Consider the following 22341-nt stretch of genomic DNA (forward strand, 5'->3'; position numbering starts at 1 on the left):
TGTTCTAATGTTTTACTAAACTTGCAAACCTGAAGGAGTTTTCTTGTGTGAACTGTCTTTAATTACTGCTGTTTTCTTTTAGCTTTAATCAGAAGATGGAACACCTGCTTTGACGTTCATCTCAAGGTAAAATGCTGACACTGTAAATGGCAACTTTGTCAAAATGCTCTAATATGTTTCATCATAGTTACTTTTTTATTGCCTTCTTTAAAAATTTGAAGGAAAAATAAAACCACTCAAATATTCCATTTTGAAAAAATTAGGAGTTGTTCTCATGAAATAAAATTCTGACAAAAACTCTGAGGAATCATGTTATGCCAGATGTCCTGCAGCAATGAAGCCCAAACAACTGCAGTTTATGTGAAACAAGTCCTAGTACTTATTTCTCTCTTCCAGCAAAACTCACATCCCAAAATCTGCCAAATTTCGGTAGAGGTTTTGCACACCTCTTAAGCTTGTAGCTAGGCAGTGGGGTAGAAAATCCACTTCTTTTGCAGAGTGTGTTACATTTAGTGTTTTGTTGATGACATTAGTTTATTTAGGGTGAGAACATCCTGCTGTGAACTACTTTAATATGAGAAAAAAATAACTTTGTCACTGGACAATGGATGCAAACAATGTATTTTCCAAGTTTCTTTCCACAGGTTGTTTTCCACAAACTTGTTTGTTTTTTTGACAGAGGGATGAAGTACACAAAGTATCATAATAACCCAGACAGAAGAGGGATCCTGGGTTTGGAGGAGTAGAGAACAGTCTCAGTAGTAGAGAAAAAGTTCCATATGAAGAGAGCATGATATTGTTCTACACCCCTCTGCAGACTGACAGACAGCAGTGTATTTTGGTGATAATAATCCATCACAACACAACTTCCCATCCCCCTAAATGATAAACCAAATTAAAGTTGGGTGCAAAGAAAGTGAAATTAAAACTGATTTTTTCCAAATTTCATGAGAGGTGGCCTAAGGCAGGGACCTGCACAAGAAAAAATCTGCTCCACAGCATACAGCACTTGGCTTTGATATTTTTCTCATTAAAGGAAAAGCCCTAGGATGGGTTAAAAAGTGACAGTGCAGGAATAAGAAGCAGCAATGTCTCCCTGCAGTAAAGGGGAGCTGTAGTCCCTCCTTCCATGCTGAAAAGCAAGGGAACAGACTTCATTTACCTCCTCTTCTGTTTATTTCACGCATTCTTAAAATACACATTCCTTTTGTCAATATTCACAAAAGAGGAAGCAATCAGTGAAGTAATGCATTTTGCTTAGAGAGAAATGTAAATTCTCTCACTTTGAAACATAACCTAATTCTCACCTCCAGAACTCAGTAGAATGTAGCCATGATATTTTCTGAAAAATCCTTTCCATTGGATTTTTTCTTCTGAGAAGCTGAGAGGCCTCAGGAACAAAATGTAAACAATGATTATCTGCTGCTGTGGAATGCAACAGGTGGATGTATGATTGGTCTCATGTTGTTGTTTCTAATCAATGGCCAATCACAGTCCAGCCATCTGAACTGTCCTGGTCACAAGCCTTTGTAATCATTCTTTTTCTATTCTTAGCTAGCCTTCTGATGAAATCCTTTCTTCTATTCTTTTAGTATAGTTTTAATATAATATATATGATAAATTAATAAATCAAGCCTTCTGAAACATGGAGTCAACATTCTTGTCTCTTCCCTCATCCTAGGACTCCTGCAAACACCATCACAGTAGAAGACCTTTCTTAGAGAGCAAATTTTTGCACAAATGTACAGTTTCATTCTGACCACCTCCAGATCTGAGGATAACAACTTGAAAGTAGGTAAAATATGTCAAACCAAAGGTCTGCAGAGGTCAGTATTCTCCCTCTAATTGTGAATATGGAGGCAGGCTGCTCTGTATCCTGTAAATTGTTGTTATTTGTTGTCCCCTGGTATCAGCTGTTTTCCCCCTTGTTTTTTTCATTTTCTCTTTTTGCACTTTCATGCCCTTTAAGACCTCATTGTTTACTTAGGTTCATGCCTGGCCATATGAGGAGGTTCCAGTATGAAATGGATAGAAGTGCATGGGAACAGAGCAAAGAGTCAGACTTTTCCACATGGGATGGAATCCTAGCCTTCTTCTCCCACTGTGTTTGTGGCATCTGGGTTTACTCTCTTAAGCTGCAAACCATAGGTTTTTTGCTGGTCTGCATCAAAACAAGTATGAATATAGACTACAAACCATGTCCTGAATCTATAATGGATGACTGTTTAAACTGTTCAGAGATGCTCCATGAATATTTTAGTTAGAGATAGGTCAGCCTATGAGTACAAAGTACAGTTGCCTCTTACATGGCAAATGAACAGGTGTAGAATGATAAATCAACAGCATTTGTCTCCATTTTACCAACGAACGCCCGAACCTTCTTTGAAACTTTTGAATACATGGAAGAATTAAGTGTCTATACTCTGATAGGGCAGCTGTCAGAGTATATACCCCACTAATTTCAGTGGGGTTGAGAGATCTTCAGGAAATCAAGTGTTGCATGGGGTCTAACATTTGAAATTTTTCCTTGATGTCTACAAACAAAAAAGGTTCATCTTAATCTACACAAACTATATTTTCTTTTGGTTTTTTCTGGATATCATCAAAAACAAGCCTTGATTTATCAATATAAAGCAAAACCAGATGAAAATTTACAAACTATGTACATTGTTTCTAAAACTTAGAACAGGTGTAATATTTATTTCCTACGTAGAATACATACATACTACATGGTATCACTGGTAGAGGTATCAGTATTTTGTGACTTCAGTTATTGAAAACTACAGGTAAAAAAATTTCTTCAGTACTTGAATTTTCAGTACTTCACTAGAAATTAGTGTCTGAGGAACCCAAGTAGAATGTGCATCTTATGCTTGCATTCAGGAAATATTGTATATATTACTTTGAACACACTGGGGAAAAGTCTACTCTAGAGCTATGGAACTGATGACTGAAAGAAGTTGTGAATACAAACTCTTCAACTATGAATATAACAGAAAAGTCATATTCATAATACAGAAAAACCTCTAAAAATTAAATGGGATGAACCTCTGACTTTTATCCTTATCCTGTTTGTAGATTCGGATGTTCCCCAACGTCCTACAGAAAATATTTTTATATGGCACTTTAGACCTAGGAGCAATCTTCCAGTCTATAAACTCCACACTTAATTTCTGTTGGCTTTCATTTGTCTCATCAAAATTTACTCTGTAAATTACACTCCCCAGAGTAGTTTCACTGAAGATAGCTGGACAATCCCAGTTAGGACCTAGGTTATAACAGGATGTTCTTGTCAGTTGGCCAGAGGAGTCAGGAAAGGTGGGTGAGACACAAATCTAACCTTTTGAACTGAAATCTTGCTCAAAGATTTGAGCCAGAAAGCATTCTCCCATTTTTCCTATTTGACCTTGTTATGGGTCAAATGGGAGCTTCAGACAAGCCCTGCCTTAGGCTAAGACTTTTGGCAGCAGCTTGAATTTAGGCAGCTCACCCCTAAATCACTTCAGCCCACAAGTTGTCAAGAATGGTAGATGGGTTCATTATAAAATGCATTACTTATTGAATAGATAGAAGATTAAGAGTCAAAAGGCCTTAAACAGAGTTACTTACTACACAGTATAAAAGAACCACTAGTAGATTACATGAAATAGCACACAAGATTAGGGTACCTATATTAGAGCTAGCAAAGAAACAGTTTAGATTAGAAGTCATTGTACTTTACCACTGAAATGACAATAGTGTACATAGAGTCCTTTCACTCAATCCCTAGCAGAGTAAGCACAAAGAACTGTTCTCATGACTTTGGGGAGAAAGCTCCACATGTTTCCAGGGAATGTGCAGAAGATTTCTCCTTTGTGAAAGTTGATGTAGCTTCTATAGTTTGTAAAGTGAAGCATCTGTCAGTCAGAAATTCCAGCTTATCTTTCTTCATGTGCTTCCACAGCAAAATGTCCACTGTCACCTAAAAGCATCAGTTCCATGGTGCTGAAATAACTCCATCAAGGCCAACTGTCTTGATTGAGTCATTGCACCAAGGCTTAGATGAGCATATGTGAGATGCCCTGAGTTATTTCATCAGCTAACGAGCAACAGATATGCTCTCGTGTGATTGGGGAAGATGCCCTGCTACAGACCTTGCTGTGGACCTCACAAACTGAAAAAGCCAAGACAAGTAAGTGAGTTGGTGATCACAGGGATGGCTTCTGTTTACTCTAAAAATGTCATGGCCAAACAATACTACTGGTCAAATGTCAGTTTTCCATGCATTAGCAGAGGTAGAGATGTTTTTACCTGGAAATGTTTTTATTCTGGAAATCTCAGCCAGAGGAAAGAGAGTTTAGTACCTTAATAAGAACAGACACAGTAAAGATGAGGCATTTACTTGTATAAATAAGTAAAAAATCTGCATCTTGAAGTCCATATCCCAAATGTTTCACTCGAGTCTTACCTCCACTTTCATAATCAGGAAAGCTGAAAGGACACAAGGAATACAGGCAACCAAATGTTCAGAATCAAATAGAATCATATAATTTCTAGCAAGTACTAAAGCTCAGAAAAAAATCAGGATATGCCAATGTAATTGGTATTCCTGTGCATTAAGACATAGCCTTTTAAAACATGATATTACACTGTTTTATTTAAAAACTTTTAACTCATCATTACTAGATACTTTACTCTTCTCACTAAACACCTATAGACTCCAGACAAAAATTCTTGTCTAGGGTGAATAGAACACTAACATTTTCCCTGTTGGCACTCCATGCATTATTATAGAACTGCTTGGGGGAAGTCATCAAGTTCAGAAGTGGAAGGTCCAACACGAAAAACTCAGGTCTGTCTGTGAGAACATGGTGAGTGACTATCTGTAGGGATAACTGGCATCTCCTACATTACACTGAGCTACTTTGAACGAGCAGGATAGGTATAAGTCTGCCAAGAGAGGAGCTGGTAGTGTCTGTCACTGGAAATGTCGGGGAAGGTCCAAGCAGCAGCTCTGACTGTGAGCCCTTTTTGCCCCAAAGTACATGACGGACCATGCAGCAGTGGTGGCCCTCAGACAAAAACCAGCAATCCAGAAGAACTTAAATAATATCCATTTGCCATCTGACTTCCAGGAGCCAGACAACTGCCTCCATGATGGCATCTTTGAAAATCTCTACAAAGCAATTTCTCAGAAGTCTGCAGTTCCCAAACTCCAGTGCCCCTCTTCACAATGCTAAGATGATGAAGTGAATTATTTATGGATTCAAATGGTACATTCTTCTCCCTAAATAATTGTTGTATAATTGAGATAATGTCCTTCATTGTCTGCCTAAGTGAAACTTGGATAGGAATAAGTCTTGGCTTTCAGCCATTTGATCAGTAGTCAGAGCTGACTGAAAACTTACCATCACGGCATTCAAGAATAATTAATCTTTTCAAATAAACAAAATATGTCAGAGTAGTACTCCTCTTCCTTACAATATTTTATAGTATTTTAGATTGAAATCATTTTAAAATGTCTTTTCCCCCTTCTAAAAACTCTTGCAACATTGTACAAAGCAATTACGACAATATTTTCCACCTTTTCTCCTCCTCAACCTCTTCCCATCATCAATCCTCTTGTATAAGTAGATGACTGTCAAGATTGCAATAGGGAGCTATTACCTCTGTATAGACAATAGGTCTAGTGTTCATGCCACTGCAGCCTTGGGAAGGTTTCAGAAGGAAGTTAAGAAAAGGTCTCCAGATTCCTGAGAGCTTTACAATGTGAAACAGGGGAAACTGAATCAATTTGGCATCTAAAAGAGAGGGTAAAGACTCTGATAAATTTCCTGGATTTATCAGTGCTGCATTCCACAGTGCTGCAGTGGAACTAAATATACTCAAGTACCATAGTGGGATCTCTGTAGCTATACAGGCACAGTAACATGTGTTTGGCATGTTAATTAACTCTGAGTTAATTATCCCTGAGTTAGTTAACTCAGGAGTTAACTTTCAGAGCAAATTTTGCAGAGAGCACTGAGTCGTGGTTTTGCTGAACTGAAGGAGCAGAGAACTTATCTTGAGAAGTTTGAAGCCATCTGCTGCACTGGAAAGGATTTTATCCTCTTGACTTCCATGTCTAATTTGGAGAGGTTCCATTTTTGATAAATGTATGAAAACTATCCTTCTGCCTTGCACTGAAAAACAAAATTTTAAATCCAGTCCTTAAAACATCTTGCAGAACCAGACCCAAAGGCAGGAACTGCGCCCTTGAAATATCATCAGTTATGATATATGGAATACGTGTGAAACAACAGGCCAGCATCAACACATCTACAGTCCACACCAGCACTAAACACCTTGTGAGGGCAAAGACTCAGACACCTGTGAATGCATACAGATATACCTCTTCAGGCTCACCATCTCAGGCACCCTTGCAATATAACAAATCACTGCCTCTCACTGCAGGATTTGCTTAATAGCAAGCTCTCACCTCTTGGCAAATCCTGAACAGTTTCTCATTAGCAGAATTACAAAGATATTTTCCCTTAAGTATCCAGCATTTCTACTGGCAGGGCTGAGCTCCAAACAAGAGCAGAAGCATCTCCTCTGAAGTTTTCAGTAACTCAAGGTATTTAACACCTTCTGCTTTAGTACTCTTGAGCAGAGTCTGGATCTGTTGCTATTTGTCTGTGTGGGCTGTATTTACACATTTTAAAAACATTATTACAGCAATTCTTTACATCACAATGATGTGACCTGACTAGATTTCAACAGAGTGAGCAGCTTTGTGTTTCAACATTTTAGGAGAGATTCCCCCAGACAAAATGGTGATTTAAGTATGGAAAGATTCAATGTCCAAAGGAACCCCTTAAAACCTAGTTCCATATGTGACATTCAGGGGAGGCTAGAAGCTCCCTTTCTCCTTTCTTTAATATCTGAAGATGTTAAATGAGGAAGACTCAATAGGAAGTAGCTAGCAAAGTGCAAGAGAGAATTATACAAGAATCAAAACATGTGAATGGAGAGTAATTTTCTGAATCTAACCATCCACACATAGAAAATGAAATTATTCCTTGAGAAATAAATCAGGATTGGAGATAAAGTAATTTGGTGAAGAAGCAGTAGTAACAGACATCTATCTAGGTTAAGAACCTAGCTGTAGTATTATGTATCAAATGACTGATATTTTTCAGCTCAATCTTCTGATCAAACCAGGAAGATAAACAAAATAAATAAAAAGAAAGTAAATACAATTATCTGTAGCAAAGTATTTTTGTAGGCTTCTAATTTAGTAAGGCAGCAGAGGGAGGGAGAGGAAGTAATAATCAATGAAGTATTGCTTTTTGCCTTACTGGTCTGCCAAGAAAAAAAATCTACCTCACATGTCAGATATAATTATTTATGTACATTGAGAGTAATGATACTGAAAATTACCATAAATCTTCCTTACTCTGATCTTTTAAAATCCATGACAAATGTTTAATACATTCAAATGGCAACAGTAAAGTTGTTCTAGCAGGGCTGGTAGCTTGGTGATGAGCACCCTTACTCCTGGTCCCCTCCACCTCATGTAGTAAAGCTGAGAACTCCTAAGTCAATAATGTAATGATTGATACACAATCGTTCCTGAGCTGGGTAAAGATGGTGGAAACACTTCACTTCCTTGCATTGCATTTAGACTGAGTAAAGACAGAAGAAACCCAGCCCACCAAGCAGAGGACTGGGCTGCAAAACACTACAAGAAACATGAGCAGCAGCTCATGTTCCTTCCTTTTCTCCTCACGTTTTCTCTTCTCCTCCATGCTTCCTCTGCAGCAATACATCTACTCCTTAATTTTTGAGCTTATACTGATGCCTTGGGATTTTAGCTTTTATATTTTTCATTTATTTGTAATCCTGCAATGCTTTAATGTATAACTCCAAACTCCATATAAAGTGTTAGCTACTGCTTTCCCATTTTGGTCAGACACAACAATTCTTCTCTAGGCCTGGGAATCAAGGATAAGCTACTGTCTTAGGACCAGAGAAATGTAAACAAAAGTAAGTTGGAGGAGGAGCAAACTTAGGGTAAATGTCTTCATTACCCAAAGCTATAATTTGCAGATTGACCCCCAATATGCAAATGGACCAAACTTTTCAAAGTATAAAACCCATCAGCCTTTGTCCATTTTTGGGTGTAGCCCCTGAATGGGCATCATCAGCCCTGAATTATTTTTAAATGAGGCCTTGGCTCTAGTTACTCTTCCCTTAGTGAGATAGTTTGGTTCAGCTTCTCTTCCACAGTTAATGGAGAGCTAAATTAGCCATGTGGAGTATCAAGAGAGTGCACATGCTCACTGCAAAAGCATCACCTGACAGCAGTCAAGAGGCCTCTCAAGCTGACCACCTGAGTACAGCATGATGCCGGCAGGCAGGGTCACAAACATAGAATTACTGATGTAAGATGTTGGAGACTTATTCCATAGTGGGGCATGTCCTGGCCTTGTATGAAAGAGCACAGCTGTGACTAACAAAAGTGCCTCCATGTGGTTTTATACAGACTTGGAGCGTGTTCCAATCCAGTTAAATGGGATTCCACCAGCTAAGATGTCTGCCTAGCTGCTCTGAGCTGGGCAGACTGAAAAAATTCGGAAAATCCAGACTGTGTGGCTAATACCTCCAGGGTCTGACACACAGTGGAGTTACATTCCTGCATGCCCCCTGAGCTCTGGAGTCCATCCTATTTGTGCTCTTCAGCCTCAGTAAATGTCATCTGACTCATGTCCTCTAGGAAATGAAAAGCTGAGCACTATTTGCAACCACTGTACTGCTGCCTCAAGAACCAAATGATGGCCCTCTGGCTTGCTTCCCTGCCTCCAACTGCAGCAAAAATTGGATGTCTTGGGAGAAGAAGGTGGTCAGAGCAAGGAAATATGAATTATCATCTCCCAAGATATGGTATGCAACAGTCTGCACAGACACTGATTACAGCAGTGGGCTTAGGACCCTGAACAGATGTAGAGTTCCTCTCCTTCACTGATACATCTAACCAGTTTTCAGGTGTTTACTCAAATAATAGTTCTGCTCAGGTAAGGAAACAATTCCTACTAAGAGTGACAGATAACCTTCACAGGCCTAGGGCTTGGTTGGCTACATCTCCTGCATTCCATGCAGTGCTGCCTTGGCTCTGCAGGCTTCTCACTGAACTCACTCAGAAACTACCAATGTCCTCTTGTCTTGTCACCTGACAGGCCAAAACTTAAAAGCCTCATCTACATGAAGCCAGGACAAAGTATGCCATTCACTGACAAAATATGCTATTCACATTCAAAAAACCCCAAACAATTCAGCTTCATTGGTTTTTGTGGATCTGGGCCCTTGCTAGAGACAGTGACCATAAATTATTTCAGTGTTCTGGGGGTAAAATAACCAACTGTTCTCATATTTGCTTTCCAAGAAAAGACATGGTCTTCTGTAGCTTAGATTTGCTCCAAGCTACAACAGCCTACAGTTGAGGTGCCAACTTCAACAATGTTTCAAGGCAGTTGGACTTCTTCAACTCTTCACACTTCTACTCTGGAACACTCCTGGGGATAGCTGTGAAATTTCAACTGATTTGCACTGGTGTAGGATATTGCCTTGGACTTCTTCATGAATACAGAGATAAATAGGACTTACTGAAGAAAATACAATAGATATCTAATTAAGTGGATATTTGTATTGTTTATAGCAGAATTTGGATGAAGAATTTGTCTCTGAGTGGTCAATATTGAGACATATCCCCAGATGGTGAAAATGCAATGAGAGTAGGGGGTATGCACAAAGCAAATGTATGGAATCAGACTGTGTACTATTTCCACAGTCTTGTGATATTTCCCTGTCAGAAAGTCTGATGTTTACTCTTGGCCTGTTACTATGCCTAAGTGCTCAGTATTTATTGGAACAAATTATTAGAAAAAATAAGCCAAACAGGAAATTAATAAAGACTCATTTATGTGGAGGAAAAAAAAAAAAGCTTCTCCTCACATCTGATAAATAGCCAGGAAGGCATAGCTGAAGGATCTCCATGTCAAATGAATATTTGAGGTATTGAAAAATAAATTTCAGTGAATTACAGCAGATTGACCTAAAAGGATGCTAAATGTAGCTTCATTTTTTATTCCTACTGGGCATGAAAAAAGTTTATACACAATGAAATCACTAGGTGAAACTACAACATGTATGTGACTTCAGCTTACTAACTTGCCTTTCTGTTGGTTTTCCCAATTTTGATAAAACAGATTCATCACTGTAGAGTTCTTCCTTATTTGGAATAAAAGGGCTCAATATCCAGTCATTTTTATGTCCTGATTTCTCATATTTGCCTTGTTAAACAAGCTCAATTGTTTGTAACCTTACCCCACTGATGTCATGGCAAATATCTATCAGGCAATCACTCTTCCACAGAACTGCTCAGCCCACAAGATTAATAAAGGCAGACCACAGGGATATCCAACACCCATTTACTGGCTCTCTAAAAAACCTCCTGCCACAAGACACCCTCCAGTTACTTCCTTTGTCTTCCTCCACTATTACTTTTTCTCCATTTCTGAGCATCATCCATCATCATCATCTTAGCTCATACATGTTGGTTTTCCCCTATGACTTTCCTGTGACTTCTTATGGTGAGATCCTTCTCCTCCTTTTATAGGTGGGAGTACTGCAGCAGAATATGCTGTCAAGATGAGGAAAGGTATAGGCAGCTGTGGCCTCTTCCATAGTACAGGAGGAAGAAGGTGACAAACATTAGGATACAACAGAAAATTAGGAAATAAACCAAACCAAACCAAAACAAAAACCAAGACAAACAAAACCCAAGACAAACAAACAAAAAACCATCTAATTTGGCTAGGGCATTTGAGGAATCTAATGCTTTGAGTACTTTCAGGGCATAACAACCATAAATTGTATAATCATTATTAATAGCTTTTCTGACATCTTGGTCCTTCATGTTGAAGCTGTGTTTTAATTCACTAAATAGTAACCACATAAACCTGAAATCAAACAAAAAAGACGTCTCAGTGATAGAAGCATGGTGATATGGCACAGAATGATACTCTCTGCCTTTGTTATCTGTGACCACCAGAAATACAGACAGGAAGAGAGACAACACAAGGGTTGCTTTAAGATGTGTATTAACTCTCAGGCTGTCAAAGCACAACAACAGAAATACATCTGCAGCAAACTCCTGAAATAAAGAATTACCTTATACAACAGCTTCAGAGGATGAAACTGCATTTTTTTCTCCATAAATACAGCTACATAATTTAGTCTCTCCTAAATGTTGTCAGTAGAGAGAAGGCTCTAGAAAATAAGTAGCTTTATGTGGTGAGTAGTCTGCAAGCTGCATGTACTTCTTGTGACAGTGTCTAGCATATACACAAGAGTCACCCAAAACAAGCCATCCTGATGCCACAGCTAGCTGGAAAATACAGAAGAGCCATGTATTTAGTGTATTCCTGAACCTCCACTCACACAAATACAAACTTTTTTATCCACTCATACATCGAACCTTTAGAGATAAAATCACCCAGATTTTTGCTGCTTTCTGGAGACAAGAAACGCAACCAGTGTTAGGGTTGCACATTAATTTTGTTTAGAGAAATCTTGATCCTTTTGCACTTCTCTAATTTGCAATAGGACAGTCACCAACATGAGCTATACTAAATAGCCACAAAGAAGTGTTTGTAACCTGGTTTACTTTCCATGCAGAGAGATTTACTTAACTTCTGTAACAGAGAGATTTCTCTAGCAGAGAGAAATCTTCTTAAATAGACAGATAATTCACAGAAGCACTTTGACCTCATGATTTCATGGCTCCTGCACTCTCTCTTTTTGAGGTCTAAATTTCCCTGTATGTGTGGCAGGGGAGGTGGTATCTATTCACACACTTTTGACGTAAACAACTCAAATATTTTAGTCTAGAGTACCCTTAAAAAGCCAGCCTTGGTCAAGAGCCATCATACAGTTGTTACATTTATTCTAGTTTGGTGAGTTTTAGTTGGGTTTGATTTTGTTGTTTTCTTTAAATATAAATTTATTTTCAGCATAAAATGTCGCCACTTAACTAAATTTTATCCATTTTCAATTTACCTAATTTTGCATTTCACTCCTGCCCTGCAGCACTCCATCTCATTTCAGGGATGGATAATCTTACCCGATTTCTTTATCCCTTCTCTCCAGACACAGTAATTATCAGCTCTGAGAAGTCAAGAGGGCAGCTTCTCACAGAAACCTTAATAATAAGTATTTTAAAAAATTGTTTAACAAACTATTCTAGATATAATAATTAAATTTCCCCCTGAGCTATAAGGTTTGGGAGCTGAACATTTCTTTTATACTGTTGAATAAAAATGAGTTTCTTCTAAAGAAAGTGCTCTGACAAATATGCTACAGATTTCTGCTGAAGTGATTTCAGTTGGCAGTGCATCTCATTGCTTCTTATTTTCTTTTCTCATTTCATTACCAGCCAAGATGACCAAAGTATAAAATCTTAAAGTAAGTTTTCTCAAACACATGGCCTTAGCATGTGGTTCAGATAGACACAGAATGTTTTTGGAAAAGCCCATTTTCCTGATGCAAGATGAAATGTCACATTAATGGGGATTGCTGCAACTTAATGGGAATAAATGCTACATCTGTGATAACCAATAACTTAACCAATGAATGGCTAAAATGTTTTTTAGCTCTTAATCTGTGACCTACTGTTTAGGCTCCCATCAATCTCAGGGATTTTTTTTTCCCCACAGCTGAATGGAAAAAAAAAATTTTTCTTTTGAAAAGTCTAATTTTACATAGGTAAAAAATTTGCTCTGTTCTTTTTTTCCTCTTTGGGAGTTTTCAAATGATGAAATCCTTCCTCTGTATCCCTCAGCCAAGGGAACAGAAGAGACATGACACTGATACATATGAGAAGAACAAGGCATGTGGAAGGGTGGGTGCTGCCATCAGCTGCCAAATTGCCTCCCATGGAAAAGCCAAGTCAGTGGGAGGGTTGGAAGCACAGAACATAAAGACAGTGCACTGCTAGAGAAGCTCAAGCTGGCTTCACCCTGATTCAGGGTGTCTTTCAGTTCAAAGGCAAAGTAGTCGGAAGGAAGCAACTTGGTTTTGAGAAGCTCATCACAGACACCAAGAAAAGATGGATGTTTTGAGAATAAATTTCACCATCAATAAGCAAAAGGATTTGTTTTCTAATTTTACACTTAGTTTTACAGAATTTTCAGACAAGCAGCTCAGTACTTATATATCAGTATTTCAAATTACATGGACATTGACTTCCCAGAAAGTCAATGCTGGAAACTCACTGATGTGTTCAGCAGCAGGGCTGCTGAGCATCCCTGCAAGTGAAGACTTGTTCAACAACTGGCCTCAGCCTCTTGAGACCCTATAGACAACCAGATACTGAAATGTGCTAAAATAAAGCAACTTTAGGCAAAAATAATTGCTTTAGTTGCAAAGTTTGAGATGTCACCTGCAATTCAGTTTCAAAAGAGTAGAAATCTTTTTAAAACCCTGTTCTGGCTTGGCCCTGACAGATTGAAAGTGAAGCCAAGAATGGGGTTACCCTTTGCACAGGGCATGACATCACTGACTACAACAGTAAGTCACAGGAAAGGAAGCAAACCCACCCAGTCAGGTTTCATGTAACTTTTTATTAAAATATAACTTACAAATAACACATCTTACAAAATTACAGAGTCCAATTGTAATTCCTGAATTTTACAGCTCAGCATTAATATTGCCATATATTTACAAATGGCATAAAACAAGTACATTGGGATCTTTAATACAAAATAAACTTGTTTGATGGAACAAACTATTTTATATATCTATACAGAAAGGAATTTTTTCCAAACAAGAGCTACAATTAAAACTATCCACTACCTTAAACTAACTACTAACTAAATCTTCAAAACATAGGAATGGCTTCACATTAAACTAATCCATGAGAAATAGAGCTAACATATGTTACTATATATTACTACTATATTTTTTAATATTATTTATGTTAGTTATATTATATTGTATTGTATTGTATAGTATTATAAACATATATTGCCACTACATTGCATTAATATTGTATAATAACATATATTAGAAGAAAGGTCTATGTGATTGTCTATTAGAAGAAAGGTCTATTGCAGCTTGTTCCGTATTTTAACATTAAACAGTTGCAGCACTGGAAAGCCCATAATAAAAGTTCATATTTAAAATTTTCAGTTTCCTTTAGGAATCCAGATGAGCTCTTTTCTTTGGCGATGTCTCATCATCTTCATCATCAGGATAACCAAATACTTCAAATAGACCTCTCTGGTAATTAGAAAAAGGTAATAAAATGAAATTCCCACATTGAAAAAATATACGCTGCACATCTCTTTTACCCCCAAGTCTTAAGAGTAAGCAATAAAATTCTTGCCACAGTTTTCTGTAGCTGCTCAGAAGTTAAGATTCAAATAATTCTCAGCTGTAAAAGGCACAAAAGAGGTACCACTTCCTGCATTTTGTCTGCTTAAAAACACTTATAAATTCCCTGATGGGCAATAGATTCCAAAAAAGGCAATCTTATCTGTATATCACACACACAGGGCACCAGCTGGGCAGGGAAGAAAGTCAAGGAGTAACAGTTCAATCATGCAGAAGAGGCAAAATTAACCTGTGCCCACCAGATTAACAACAGACCCCAGTCCCACCTTATCCTCCTTGAACCTTACCCCAAACTAGTCAGAGTTTCACTCTTAGTGAAACTAGTCAGAGATTTGGGTGAATTTGTCCCTAACTAAGGTACCCTGTACAAGGCTATTGCTGACTGTTCCACATTACACCCAGTAAAGCTCCACGATGCTGCTCTACTGTTCTACATGAGGACAGGAGCTTCCATAAAAGTTCTCTCCCACCTTGGGGGCTGTCACCACTCTTGTCAGGGTTGTATATGTTGGATAGGAACCATTGGAGCTTGCTGGTGATGTTGGAGCTGCCTTCTCTTCACCTTCACTGAACTGCACATCTTCATCCACCTGTGAGACTGCTGCTTCTTTTACAAATGTCTCACCAGGCAATATGAAGGAGACACTGCAAGAGACATAGGACAAGTGATTGAAGCTTTGCCTGATGTTTCAGACTCAGACAGGTCATAAATGGCTTCCAAAGCTTTAGAATTAATTGACTTGGAGAAGGCAATCCAGCTCCAGCCCTGATTCTATCTGCACCAGAAGCTTCACAAATATCCAGGCAGACTGATAATGAGGCAGACTGAATCCTGACTCAGAAGAACAAAGCAAGATTATGCTCTTCATAAAGCTGAGAGTTTTCTGAACAGAACATTTAATCTACTGACCACATCAGCTCTTCTCAAAGAAAGGTAGATGGAGGTTTACTCTAACTCAAGCAGTTTTCAGCAAGAATGAAATCCAACCCCAATCCCAGCCACCTGCCTCTGCTGCTCTTTGGGAAATTAAAAACTAACCAGCAGGCCTGCAGAATGGCAGTCACTGGCAGCCTCATAAGACAGAAACTGGGCCATACCTGTTCAGTTTCTCATTTTGCTGGTATTTTTCTTGCTCATATTTTGTCTTCAGTCCCTGGAATGTGTGAATGTATTTGACAGATTCCAATGCATCAGAGAAGTTCTCAACTATATGTGCAATAAGGAACTGAATATTCTCCTGAATAAGAACAATACAGGGTTTCAGTCTCAAATGTTCACATACAGAAAGTCAGAAAGCTTTTAACTTTTTACTTTGGAAAGTAACTGCTTCCTTGTCCAGAACCAAAATATTGTTATCAAGAGCAAACAGGAAGCAATCAGATTTATTCTTAGGAAAAAAGCTGAGATCTAGAAAGAATTATTAAACTTCCCTTAGAAATAGACGATAGACTCAGCAACGTCCCAGTTCCATTTGTGACTCTTCTAGCAAAACAGGATGTTTGCTATCTTGGAAAAGTCTGCCTTTTGCCTCTTGCCCTGCGAGGTCCTGGACGTGTTGGTGCTAAGGCTGCTGGTGAACTCACCTTTCGGATGAATTCAAACAGCTCCATCGAAGCAGACTTGAGCAGGTTGCACTTATTCCTGTTGTCCAACACAGCATTTACAACTGGTTCAAACAGGTTTCCCAGAGTGATGTAATGGTTATAAAGTTCATCTTTCAGACCAATTATCCTCCTCATAAAGCGAAGAGCACCTGTGTGAAGAAAGACATTCAAGCATTCAACAACCACATGCCAGGCTCTCACCTTATTGTGGAAGAATTGAAAAACCTGGTGTTACCCCAAGAGGAAGATGCACCCCAAAGTGCAGAAGCAGATTTGTTGACTGGTCACCTTTTCAGGAACCATGGATTTCTTTCTCAAGTCCAGCAGCAATGCATTCCAGCATGCATAAAGTTCAACTATTAACTCCCCACTGTGCTTTTGTCCTTGTTCCCCTCCCAGAACAAGCCCTAAGTCTTTAAAGATCTTGGTGCACAGAATTTCATTCACTCTCCACAAGGAGAACCAGATTTAGGACATTATTAAGAAAGGACACAATTTCCACTGAAATGATGCAGGAAATCTGATTACAAAGGATCCTGTCATGAAGTTTTGAAAGGATCTCTGTAGAGATTTGAAGATTTGAAAGGAGACAACAATCCTCTTCCCACAAGAAACTGCATTGGTCTGTGCTTACTAACAGCTGCTACCTAATTTTTTTCCAAATTACTTAAATTACTTAATTGTAGCCTGTAAAACCCAGCAAATGAACAGGAATTCTGAGTTCAAGTGTACATTGGTACTGGTACACCTTCCACACAGGACACACAAAGCCTTGAAAAAGGAAATCATGACAGTTCCATACTCACACAAGGCCAGAAATTTGTGTTTGGATTTCATCAAGACCAGTGTTCTTCTTAGGAGATCTTTCTTGATAATGAAAATCTTCATGTGATACTTGTGCCGTTCCACACAAAAAGACAACAGCTCCAAAACTGAGGCAAGTATTTCTGCTGTTTGATAATTATCTACAAGAAAAAGTAATGCCATAAGTTGTACAAAAAAATAAATAATGTACTATCAAAGTACACTGAGCTCAGTTGCTATTGCAGTTCCTGACATATTTTTAGTGGACTTTTTGTTTTACTGGATTGCTTTGGGAAGCAGGACACTGAGTCAGAGCAAAACAACAAACACAACTGTGGCTTTTTTGCCTTTACAGTAAATATTCTTTAAAATTAGACTAGTAAAACGATGGCATTATTCTCAATATACATGAAGGAAGCGCATCTTTACAAAGTAGACCATCAAGCTATATCAGCATTCACAGCTTCAGGAAAGGGCTATGAAAAGTCCTGCCCCCAGAATCCCTGTCCCTGGAGGAACAGCAGCTTGCAGGCAGGCATCACAGGTCTATGGCTGTTAGCAGGACTGTAAGGCCCTTCAAAGGGAAAAAAATTTAAATTGTCATTACCTATTTCATACCATTCTTCTGATGTATCAGCCAGAAGTGGCACTGTAAGAACATGGATGTAACGGTCGTAGAAGATATCGAGAAATTCAAATATTTCTAAATTCTAAAACAACAATAACTTCATTAAACACTGGCATTCACATACAACCTTTTAAATTAAAGAGTAGTAACAGAAGAAACATCCTACAAGGAATTCTACTGAGTTCTTTGAATCTGCAGCACTGTCTTCACATGAGATCAATTTCTTTATTTTGGGACAAACTTTTGTTTCTTGTGTCTCCAAACAACCTAGCTATCACTAAAAGAATTCCCAGCATGGATGCAAATATATACTGGAAAAAACATCAGTGACTCAAAGTGCTTGACAAAGTGTACTTAAACCATTCTGAAGTGCATGTAGTTTTGCTCAGAAGAACCTGTAAACCATTTTACAGGTATTCTGGTACATAACAATGTATTAAAATCTTTAAGGATTTATCATCCAGATGAGAGAGCTATGGTCAGACAGTGCTATGGCACTGGCATGTGGGATTGTGTGGTTTAATACTGGCTCAATGACCCACATACCTTTCATCAGCAAAATTAGCTTATCTTTTGCTTATTTAAAGTCTCTATCAGACCACACTCCACTCAATTTAAAAAACCCTATAATTTTTTATCCTCTGCCCACAATAACAGCAATAGAGAATATCAGGCTTTTAAGTTTACCAAGACAGTATCATGTTTTCTGCCATTCACGTTCTCTTACACTAGCTATGGCCAGCATTTTTTCTGGATCAATCAGAGCACACAAAATCTCCATTAACTGATTATGTCCTCCAAACTCAGGGTTTGGACTACAGATTATCTGCTCAATGACCTCAGTGATGAGTTGGGTATCCTGCAAAAAAACCCAAAGAAAGAAATCACAAAATAATTACTCACAAGAATAGAATGAGTTCCCCACTTTCTTCAATTTTTTTAAAATAAGAATTAAAACAAAACACAGAAATTTAGGTTTTATTTTTCTGATTATTTTCCTGTTTGCCCTAGAAATGGTATATTCAACAAACTCCAAACCACTTTTACTTACATTCTCACTCTGCTGGGCCTCTTGCATTACAAATTGTTGGATGGTGGCTGGACTAAATTCTACTAGATAAGACAATATATCGGTAGCAGCAGCTCTAACTTGCAGATCACCCATTCCCTCACAAAGAAAAAAAAAAAAAAAGATTAATTTGTTGGAGTAAATAAAGTTTGGTACTTATTATCACGTGAAGTTGCAAAGAGGAGACAGTTTAAAAACTGGAGAACATTTTGTTACAAAAATTTTCATGAGAAACATGATAATATAGTTACAGAAAAACAACAAGGAACCAGGCAAATCCTTTCCCTACTACTTTCCTCCTTTAGAAAGGGCACAAGGCTTTCTGTGTATTTGAGAGCCCTAACTTAGGCTAGAAACATTCACAACATCCTACTTGCTTCAATATCTAAATTTATTGATATTCTATGCCTGCTATCCACAATTTATTAATTTTATACTAAAGGACCAACTGTACAAATCAAGGTGTACCACAGTTTCTGTGCCCATTTACAGGCAACAAGAATCCAAAACTTTCTTTGAGGGATGTGATTTTCTCTGATTAAAAAAAACAACAATCAAGCTTCCACATGAAAAAGTCTTTTTCACCTTTTGACTGCCTTGTCACAGGGACTTCACAGCCCTCAGACTTTTTCATCATGAAGTCTGAAAAGTAAAAATAGTAAGAGCAGTGAAGCCAGGCTACTCCAGAGCAGAACTGTGGGCAGCTTCTGGATTCTGGACATTACCAGAAAACTCCACTCTCAGCAGAGCAATACTCTCCAACCAGGCTTACAAAAAGGTGCTCAGCAGATAAAAATAATAATTAAAAAAAAAAAAAAAAAAAAAAGAGAAAAGGCTCCATGGCTGATGGCTGTGGGCTTCTCTCACTTTTCTCGTTTTATTAAAACCAATTCTAAGTTTTCACTTACCATTAACATTTCAAGAGTTGGAAGAAATCCCAACTTTGCCAAAGTTTGAAGAAATTCATCTCTTTTCTCAGGTAATGTGAAAGAAAAGGCACAGAATTCCTTGAAAAACTTCATCTGGTGCACAGGAAAAAAAAAAGTCTTATGTATTTGAGTCAGAAAACTCTCTGAAAGGAGGAAACAGTTACAATTTGTACTGGAGGCTGTACTGCCTCTTAGAAATACTTCTAAGACTGCAGAACTCTAAGGACAGTTTTGCTTTCTACTTCATCCCTCTCATTTAAAGCCTTTGAGGAACCACCAAGACTGCTGACTTACCAATTCACATTGTTGCTCACCAGCAGTAGCTTCATTTGTTAATTGTGCAAAAACTTCAGGCAAAAATTCCTCATCTTTCTGTGGAGCATGCAAAAAGAACACAAATTACACAGAGCCTTTCTGGAAAGTGAAAATATGATCTTTCTAGGATCCCACACTGCCATTATTTTTTATCACAAAGAAGGCAAATACTAGAGTACACATCCAGCAGGATCATTTCCTGCACTTTCAGACCTCCTCCTGTGCAGCTGAAGCATCTCCAGGACACCAGAGCCACAGGTAAAGCTGGGCACAGGGGATGATCCCTAAAGCTGATCCCTAAATTTGTCCCTACAGTGTGATATTTCCTTTCTTTCTCTGCTGTGCCACTCCTATGCTTTGCAGTTCTGCCAAAGCCCACAGACTCCCTGTGGGATTTGCTACACCCACACACACATCAAAAGGACAGAGAAGGACAGTCCTAATTTGTTTCAGACTCCCTCAGAGCACTTTGCACATCAACTTCTAGGGAAGCAACTGGAACACTTCTCATGTAAAAAGTGTTAACCAAGAGAAAGCTTTGGCCCTACTGTACCTGCACCATTCCTACTACACTGTGAACATCCCAAGGGATCAGTTTCCCTCTTTTGGATCCGCAGCATTGCAAAGCACCTTTTCAGTCCATCTCCATTAACAGATTGCAATTTGGCTGCAGCCACATTCTCCTGAATCTTACTATCAGCAAAACCAGCTCTCTCACATGCAGGCACTCTGCTTTGCCAAGATGGGAAACTTTTGTGACTATTATGTGCTTTTCAGATTCACATCCTCTACTGGTATAAGATATTTAAGGATATATAGGACAACACTACACTTTGTGTTAAGCATTTCGTTCTCTACACTCCAAGAAACCCAGGAACATCATAATCTCTCAAGTGTTTTGGCACTTTCTGTCATATCTGTCCACCCATTCCTCTGCACCCCTTTACATGGAAAACAGTGTAATAAATGTCCCTGGAATGAAATACTGGAAGTTGCATGTTCCTTAAATACTTATACAAAACCAGCTCCAAAGGTTTGTTTGTCAATCAAAGAGAAGGACTTTATTTTGTTACAGACAATAAAAAGTATTAAGATATTCACCTGAAATTTATCATTTTGAAAATACAAAAAATCCAAGGTATCAGAAAAAAGGGAAAGCATTCAAAACATTGTGCCTATGATTAACTTACACAGTGTTCACCAGCTTTAAACCATTTCCGAACTATAGCCAGAGGGATCTCTACAGATCCCATCTAAGCCACATTAAAAAACACTTACCTGCAATGCCTGTAAAATCTCCTCTTTGCTGCAGCTGATGAAGGAATTGAGGGTAGAAAGAAAACCCGCTTCAAAATCCGATGGATTAGGCATGATGATGGCGTGAATGTACTGTGCCCTACACGTCTGGCGGATTTTTTGCCTGAGTTCAGGGTCTCTGATAGGAATAACCTCCTGAAGCTTTGCTGTTTTGGTTAAGAATTCCCTGTGCCATCCTGGCTGAGCCAAACAAGGATCATATTCAAGGCATCCAACAACACCCAGAATACACTCATCAGAAAACATCACCTCAAACAGAATGGCTTTGTCCAGGTACAAAATTCCTCTCACAATGTCAAACAGAAGATGCAAGCCTTCAGTGTTCTTTACACTCTCACAGACTTGGAAAAGCTGTAGAAGCTTTGGAATATAGCCTTCGTTCTTCAAGGCCAGTGCTAGCTTTTGCTTACGGATGCGTGAGAGGCGAACAGAAGTCACTAGGTCTGCAATCTCTCCAAGTCTGTGGAGTTCACAGGTGGGAAGGTCTATCAAATGACTAATTCTACCCATTTCTTTAGGCATTCCTCTTCTGACTCAAGAAGGTCCTGGGTAACTTCCAGAGAATGACACCAATACCCAAAGGGGACAAGAGGGAAGCAAGACAGGAACCCACTCTGCATTGTCCTCCTGATGCTCTGCCCTTCCAACTGCCTCAGGTGTTCTTCAGTCATTGTGATGTCACTTGGATCGGAGCCTGCTGATTGGTCCATCCCTCTAACTCCCAGACTCCAGAATGTTGGGTTCATGACTGTCCAGGGTCACGGCAAGTGACCAATGGCTGTTGTCTGTTGTTGACCTTTTAGAACCTCTAGAGCCCCTTCCAGTACCTGCTGGGGGCCTGTAAAAAGGCTGGAGGGCAGCCTTCTTACAGGCTCTTAGAGCCTCTTTCCAAGGGCACGGAAGAGGGGAAGAGGGGTAACAGCCTTAAGCTGTTTCTACTGGATATTAGGAAGAAATGCTGGACAATAAGAGTGGTGAGGCATTGGCAAAGGTTGGCCAGAGAGGTTGTGGCTGCCCCATCCCTGGAAGTGTTGAAGGCCAGGCTTGATGGGGCTTTGAGCTACATGGTCTAGTAGAAGATGTCCCTGGGGCATTGGAACCAGATGAGCTTTTAGGTCCCTTCCAAACCTAGCTATGATCAAATTGATATCATGGAAGCAAGCTGGGACACTTCCCCAACTGCACTGCAGCTGAGGGCTATGGGCTTTTCAGAAGCAAGAGGCTAGGAAGTGTTAAGGAAACCTCCCTGTCCAGCCACCCAA

At 38.9% G+C, this 22341-nt stretch overlaps 1 protein-coding gene across 1 annotated transcript; it reads right to left on the bottom strand.

Moving 5' to 3' along the window:
• Positions 1-14214: 14214 nt before the first annotated feature.
• LOC129117888 (serine/threonine-protein phosphatase 4 regulatory subunit 3B-like) lies at positions 14215-21789 on the bottom strand. Its single transcript, XM_054628855.1, is given in 12 exon segments — positions 14215-14298; positions 14883-15057; positions 15511-15650; positions 15997-16166; positions 16824-16982; positions 17429-17531; positions 18177-18308; positions 18501-18617; positions 19427-19540; positions 19742-19819; positions 21041-21597; positions 21600-21789. Coding segments are annotated over 12 exon segments (2019 nt in total).
• Positions 21790-22341: the final 552 nt, after the last annotated feature.

Source organism: Agelaius phoeniceus, chromosome 3 (assembly GCF_051311805.1).
Source record: "Agelaius phoeniceus isolate bAgePho1 chromosome 3, bAgePho1.hap1, whole genome shotgun sequence".
Lineage (NCBI taxonomy): Eukaryota > Metazoa > Chordata > Aves > Passeriformes > Icteridae > Agelaius > Agelaius phoeniceus.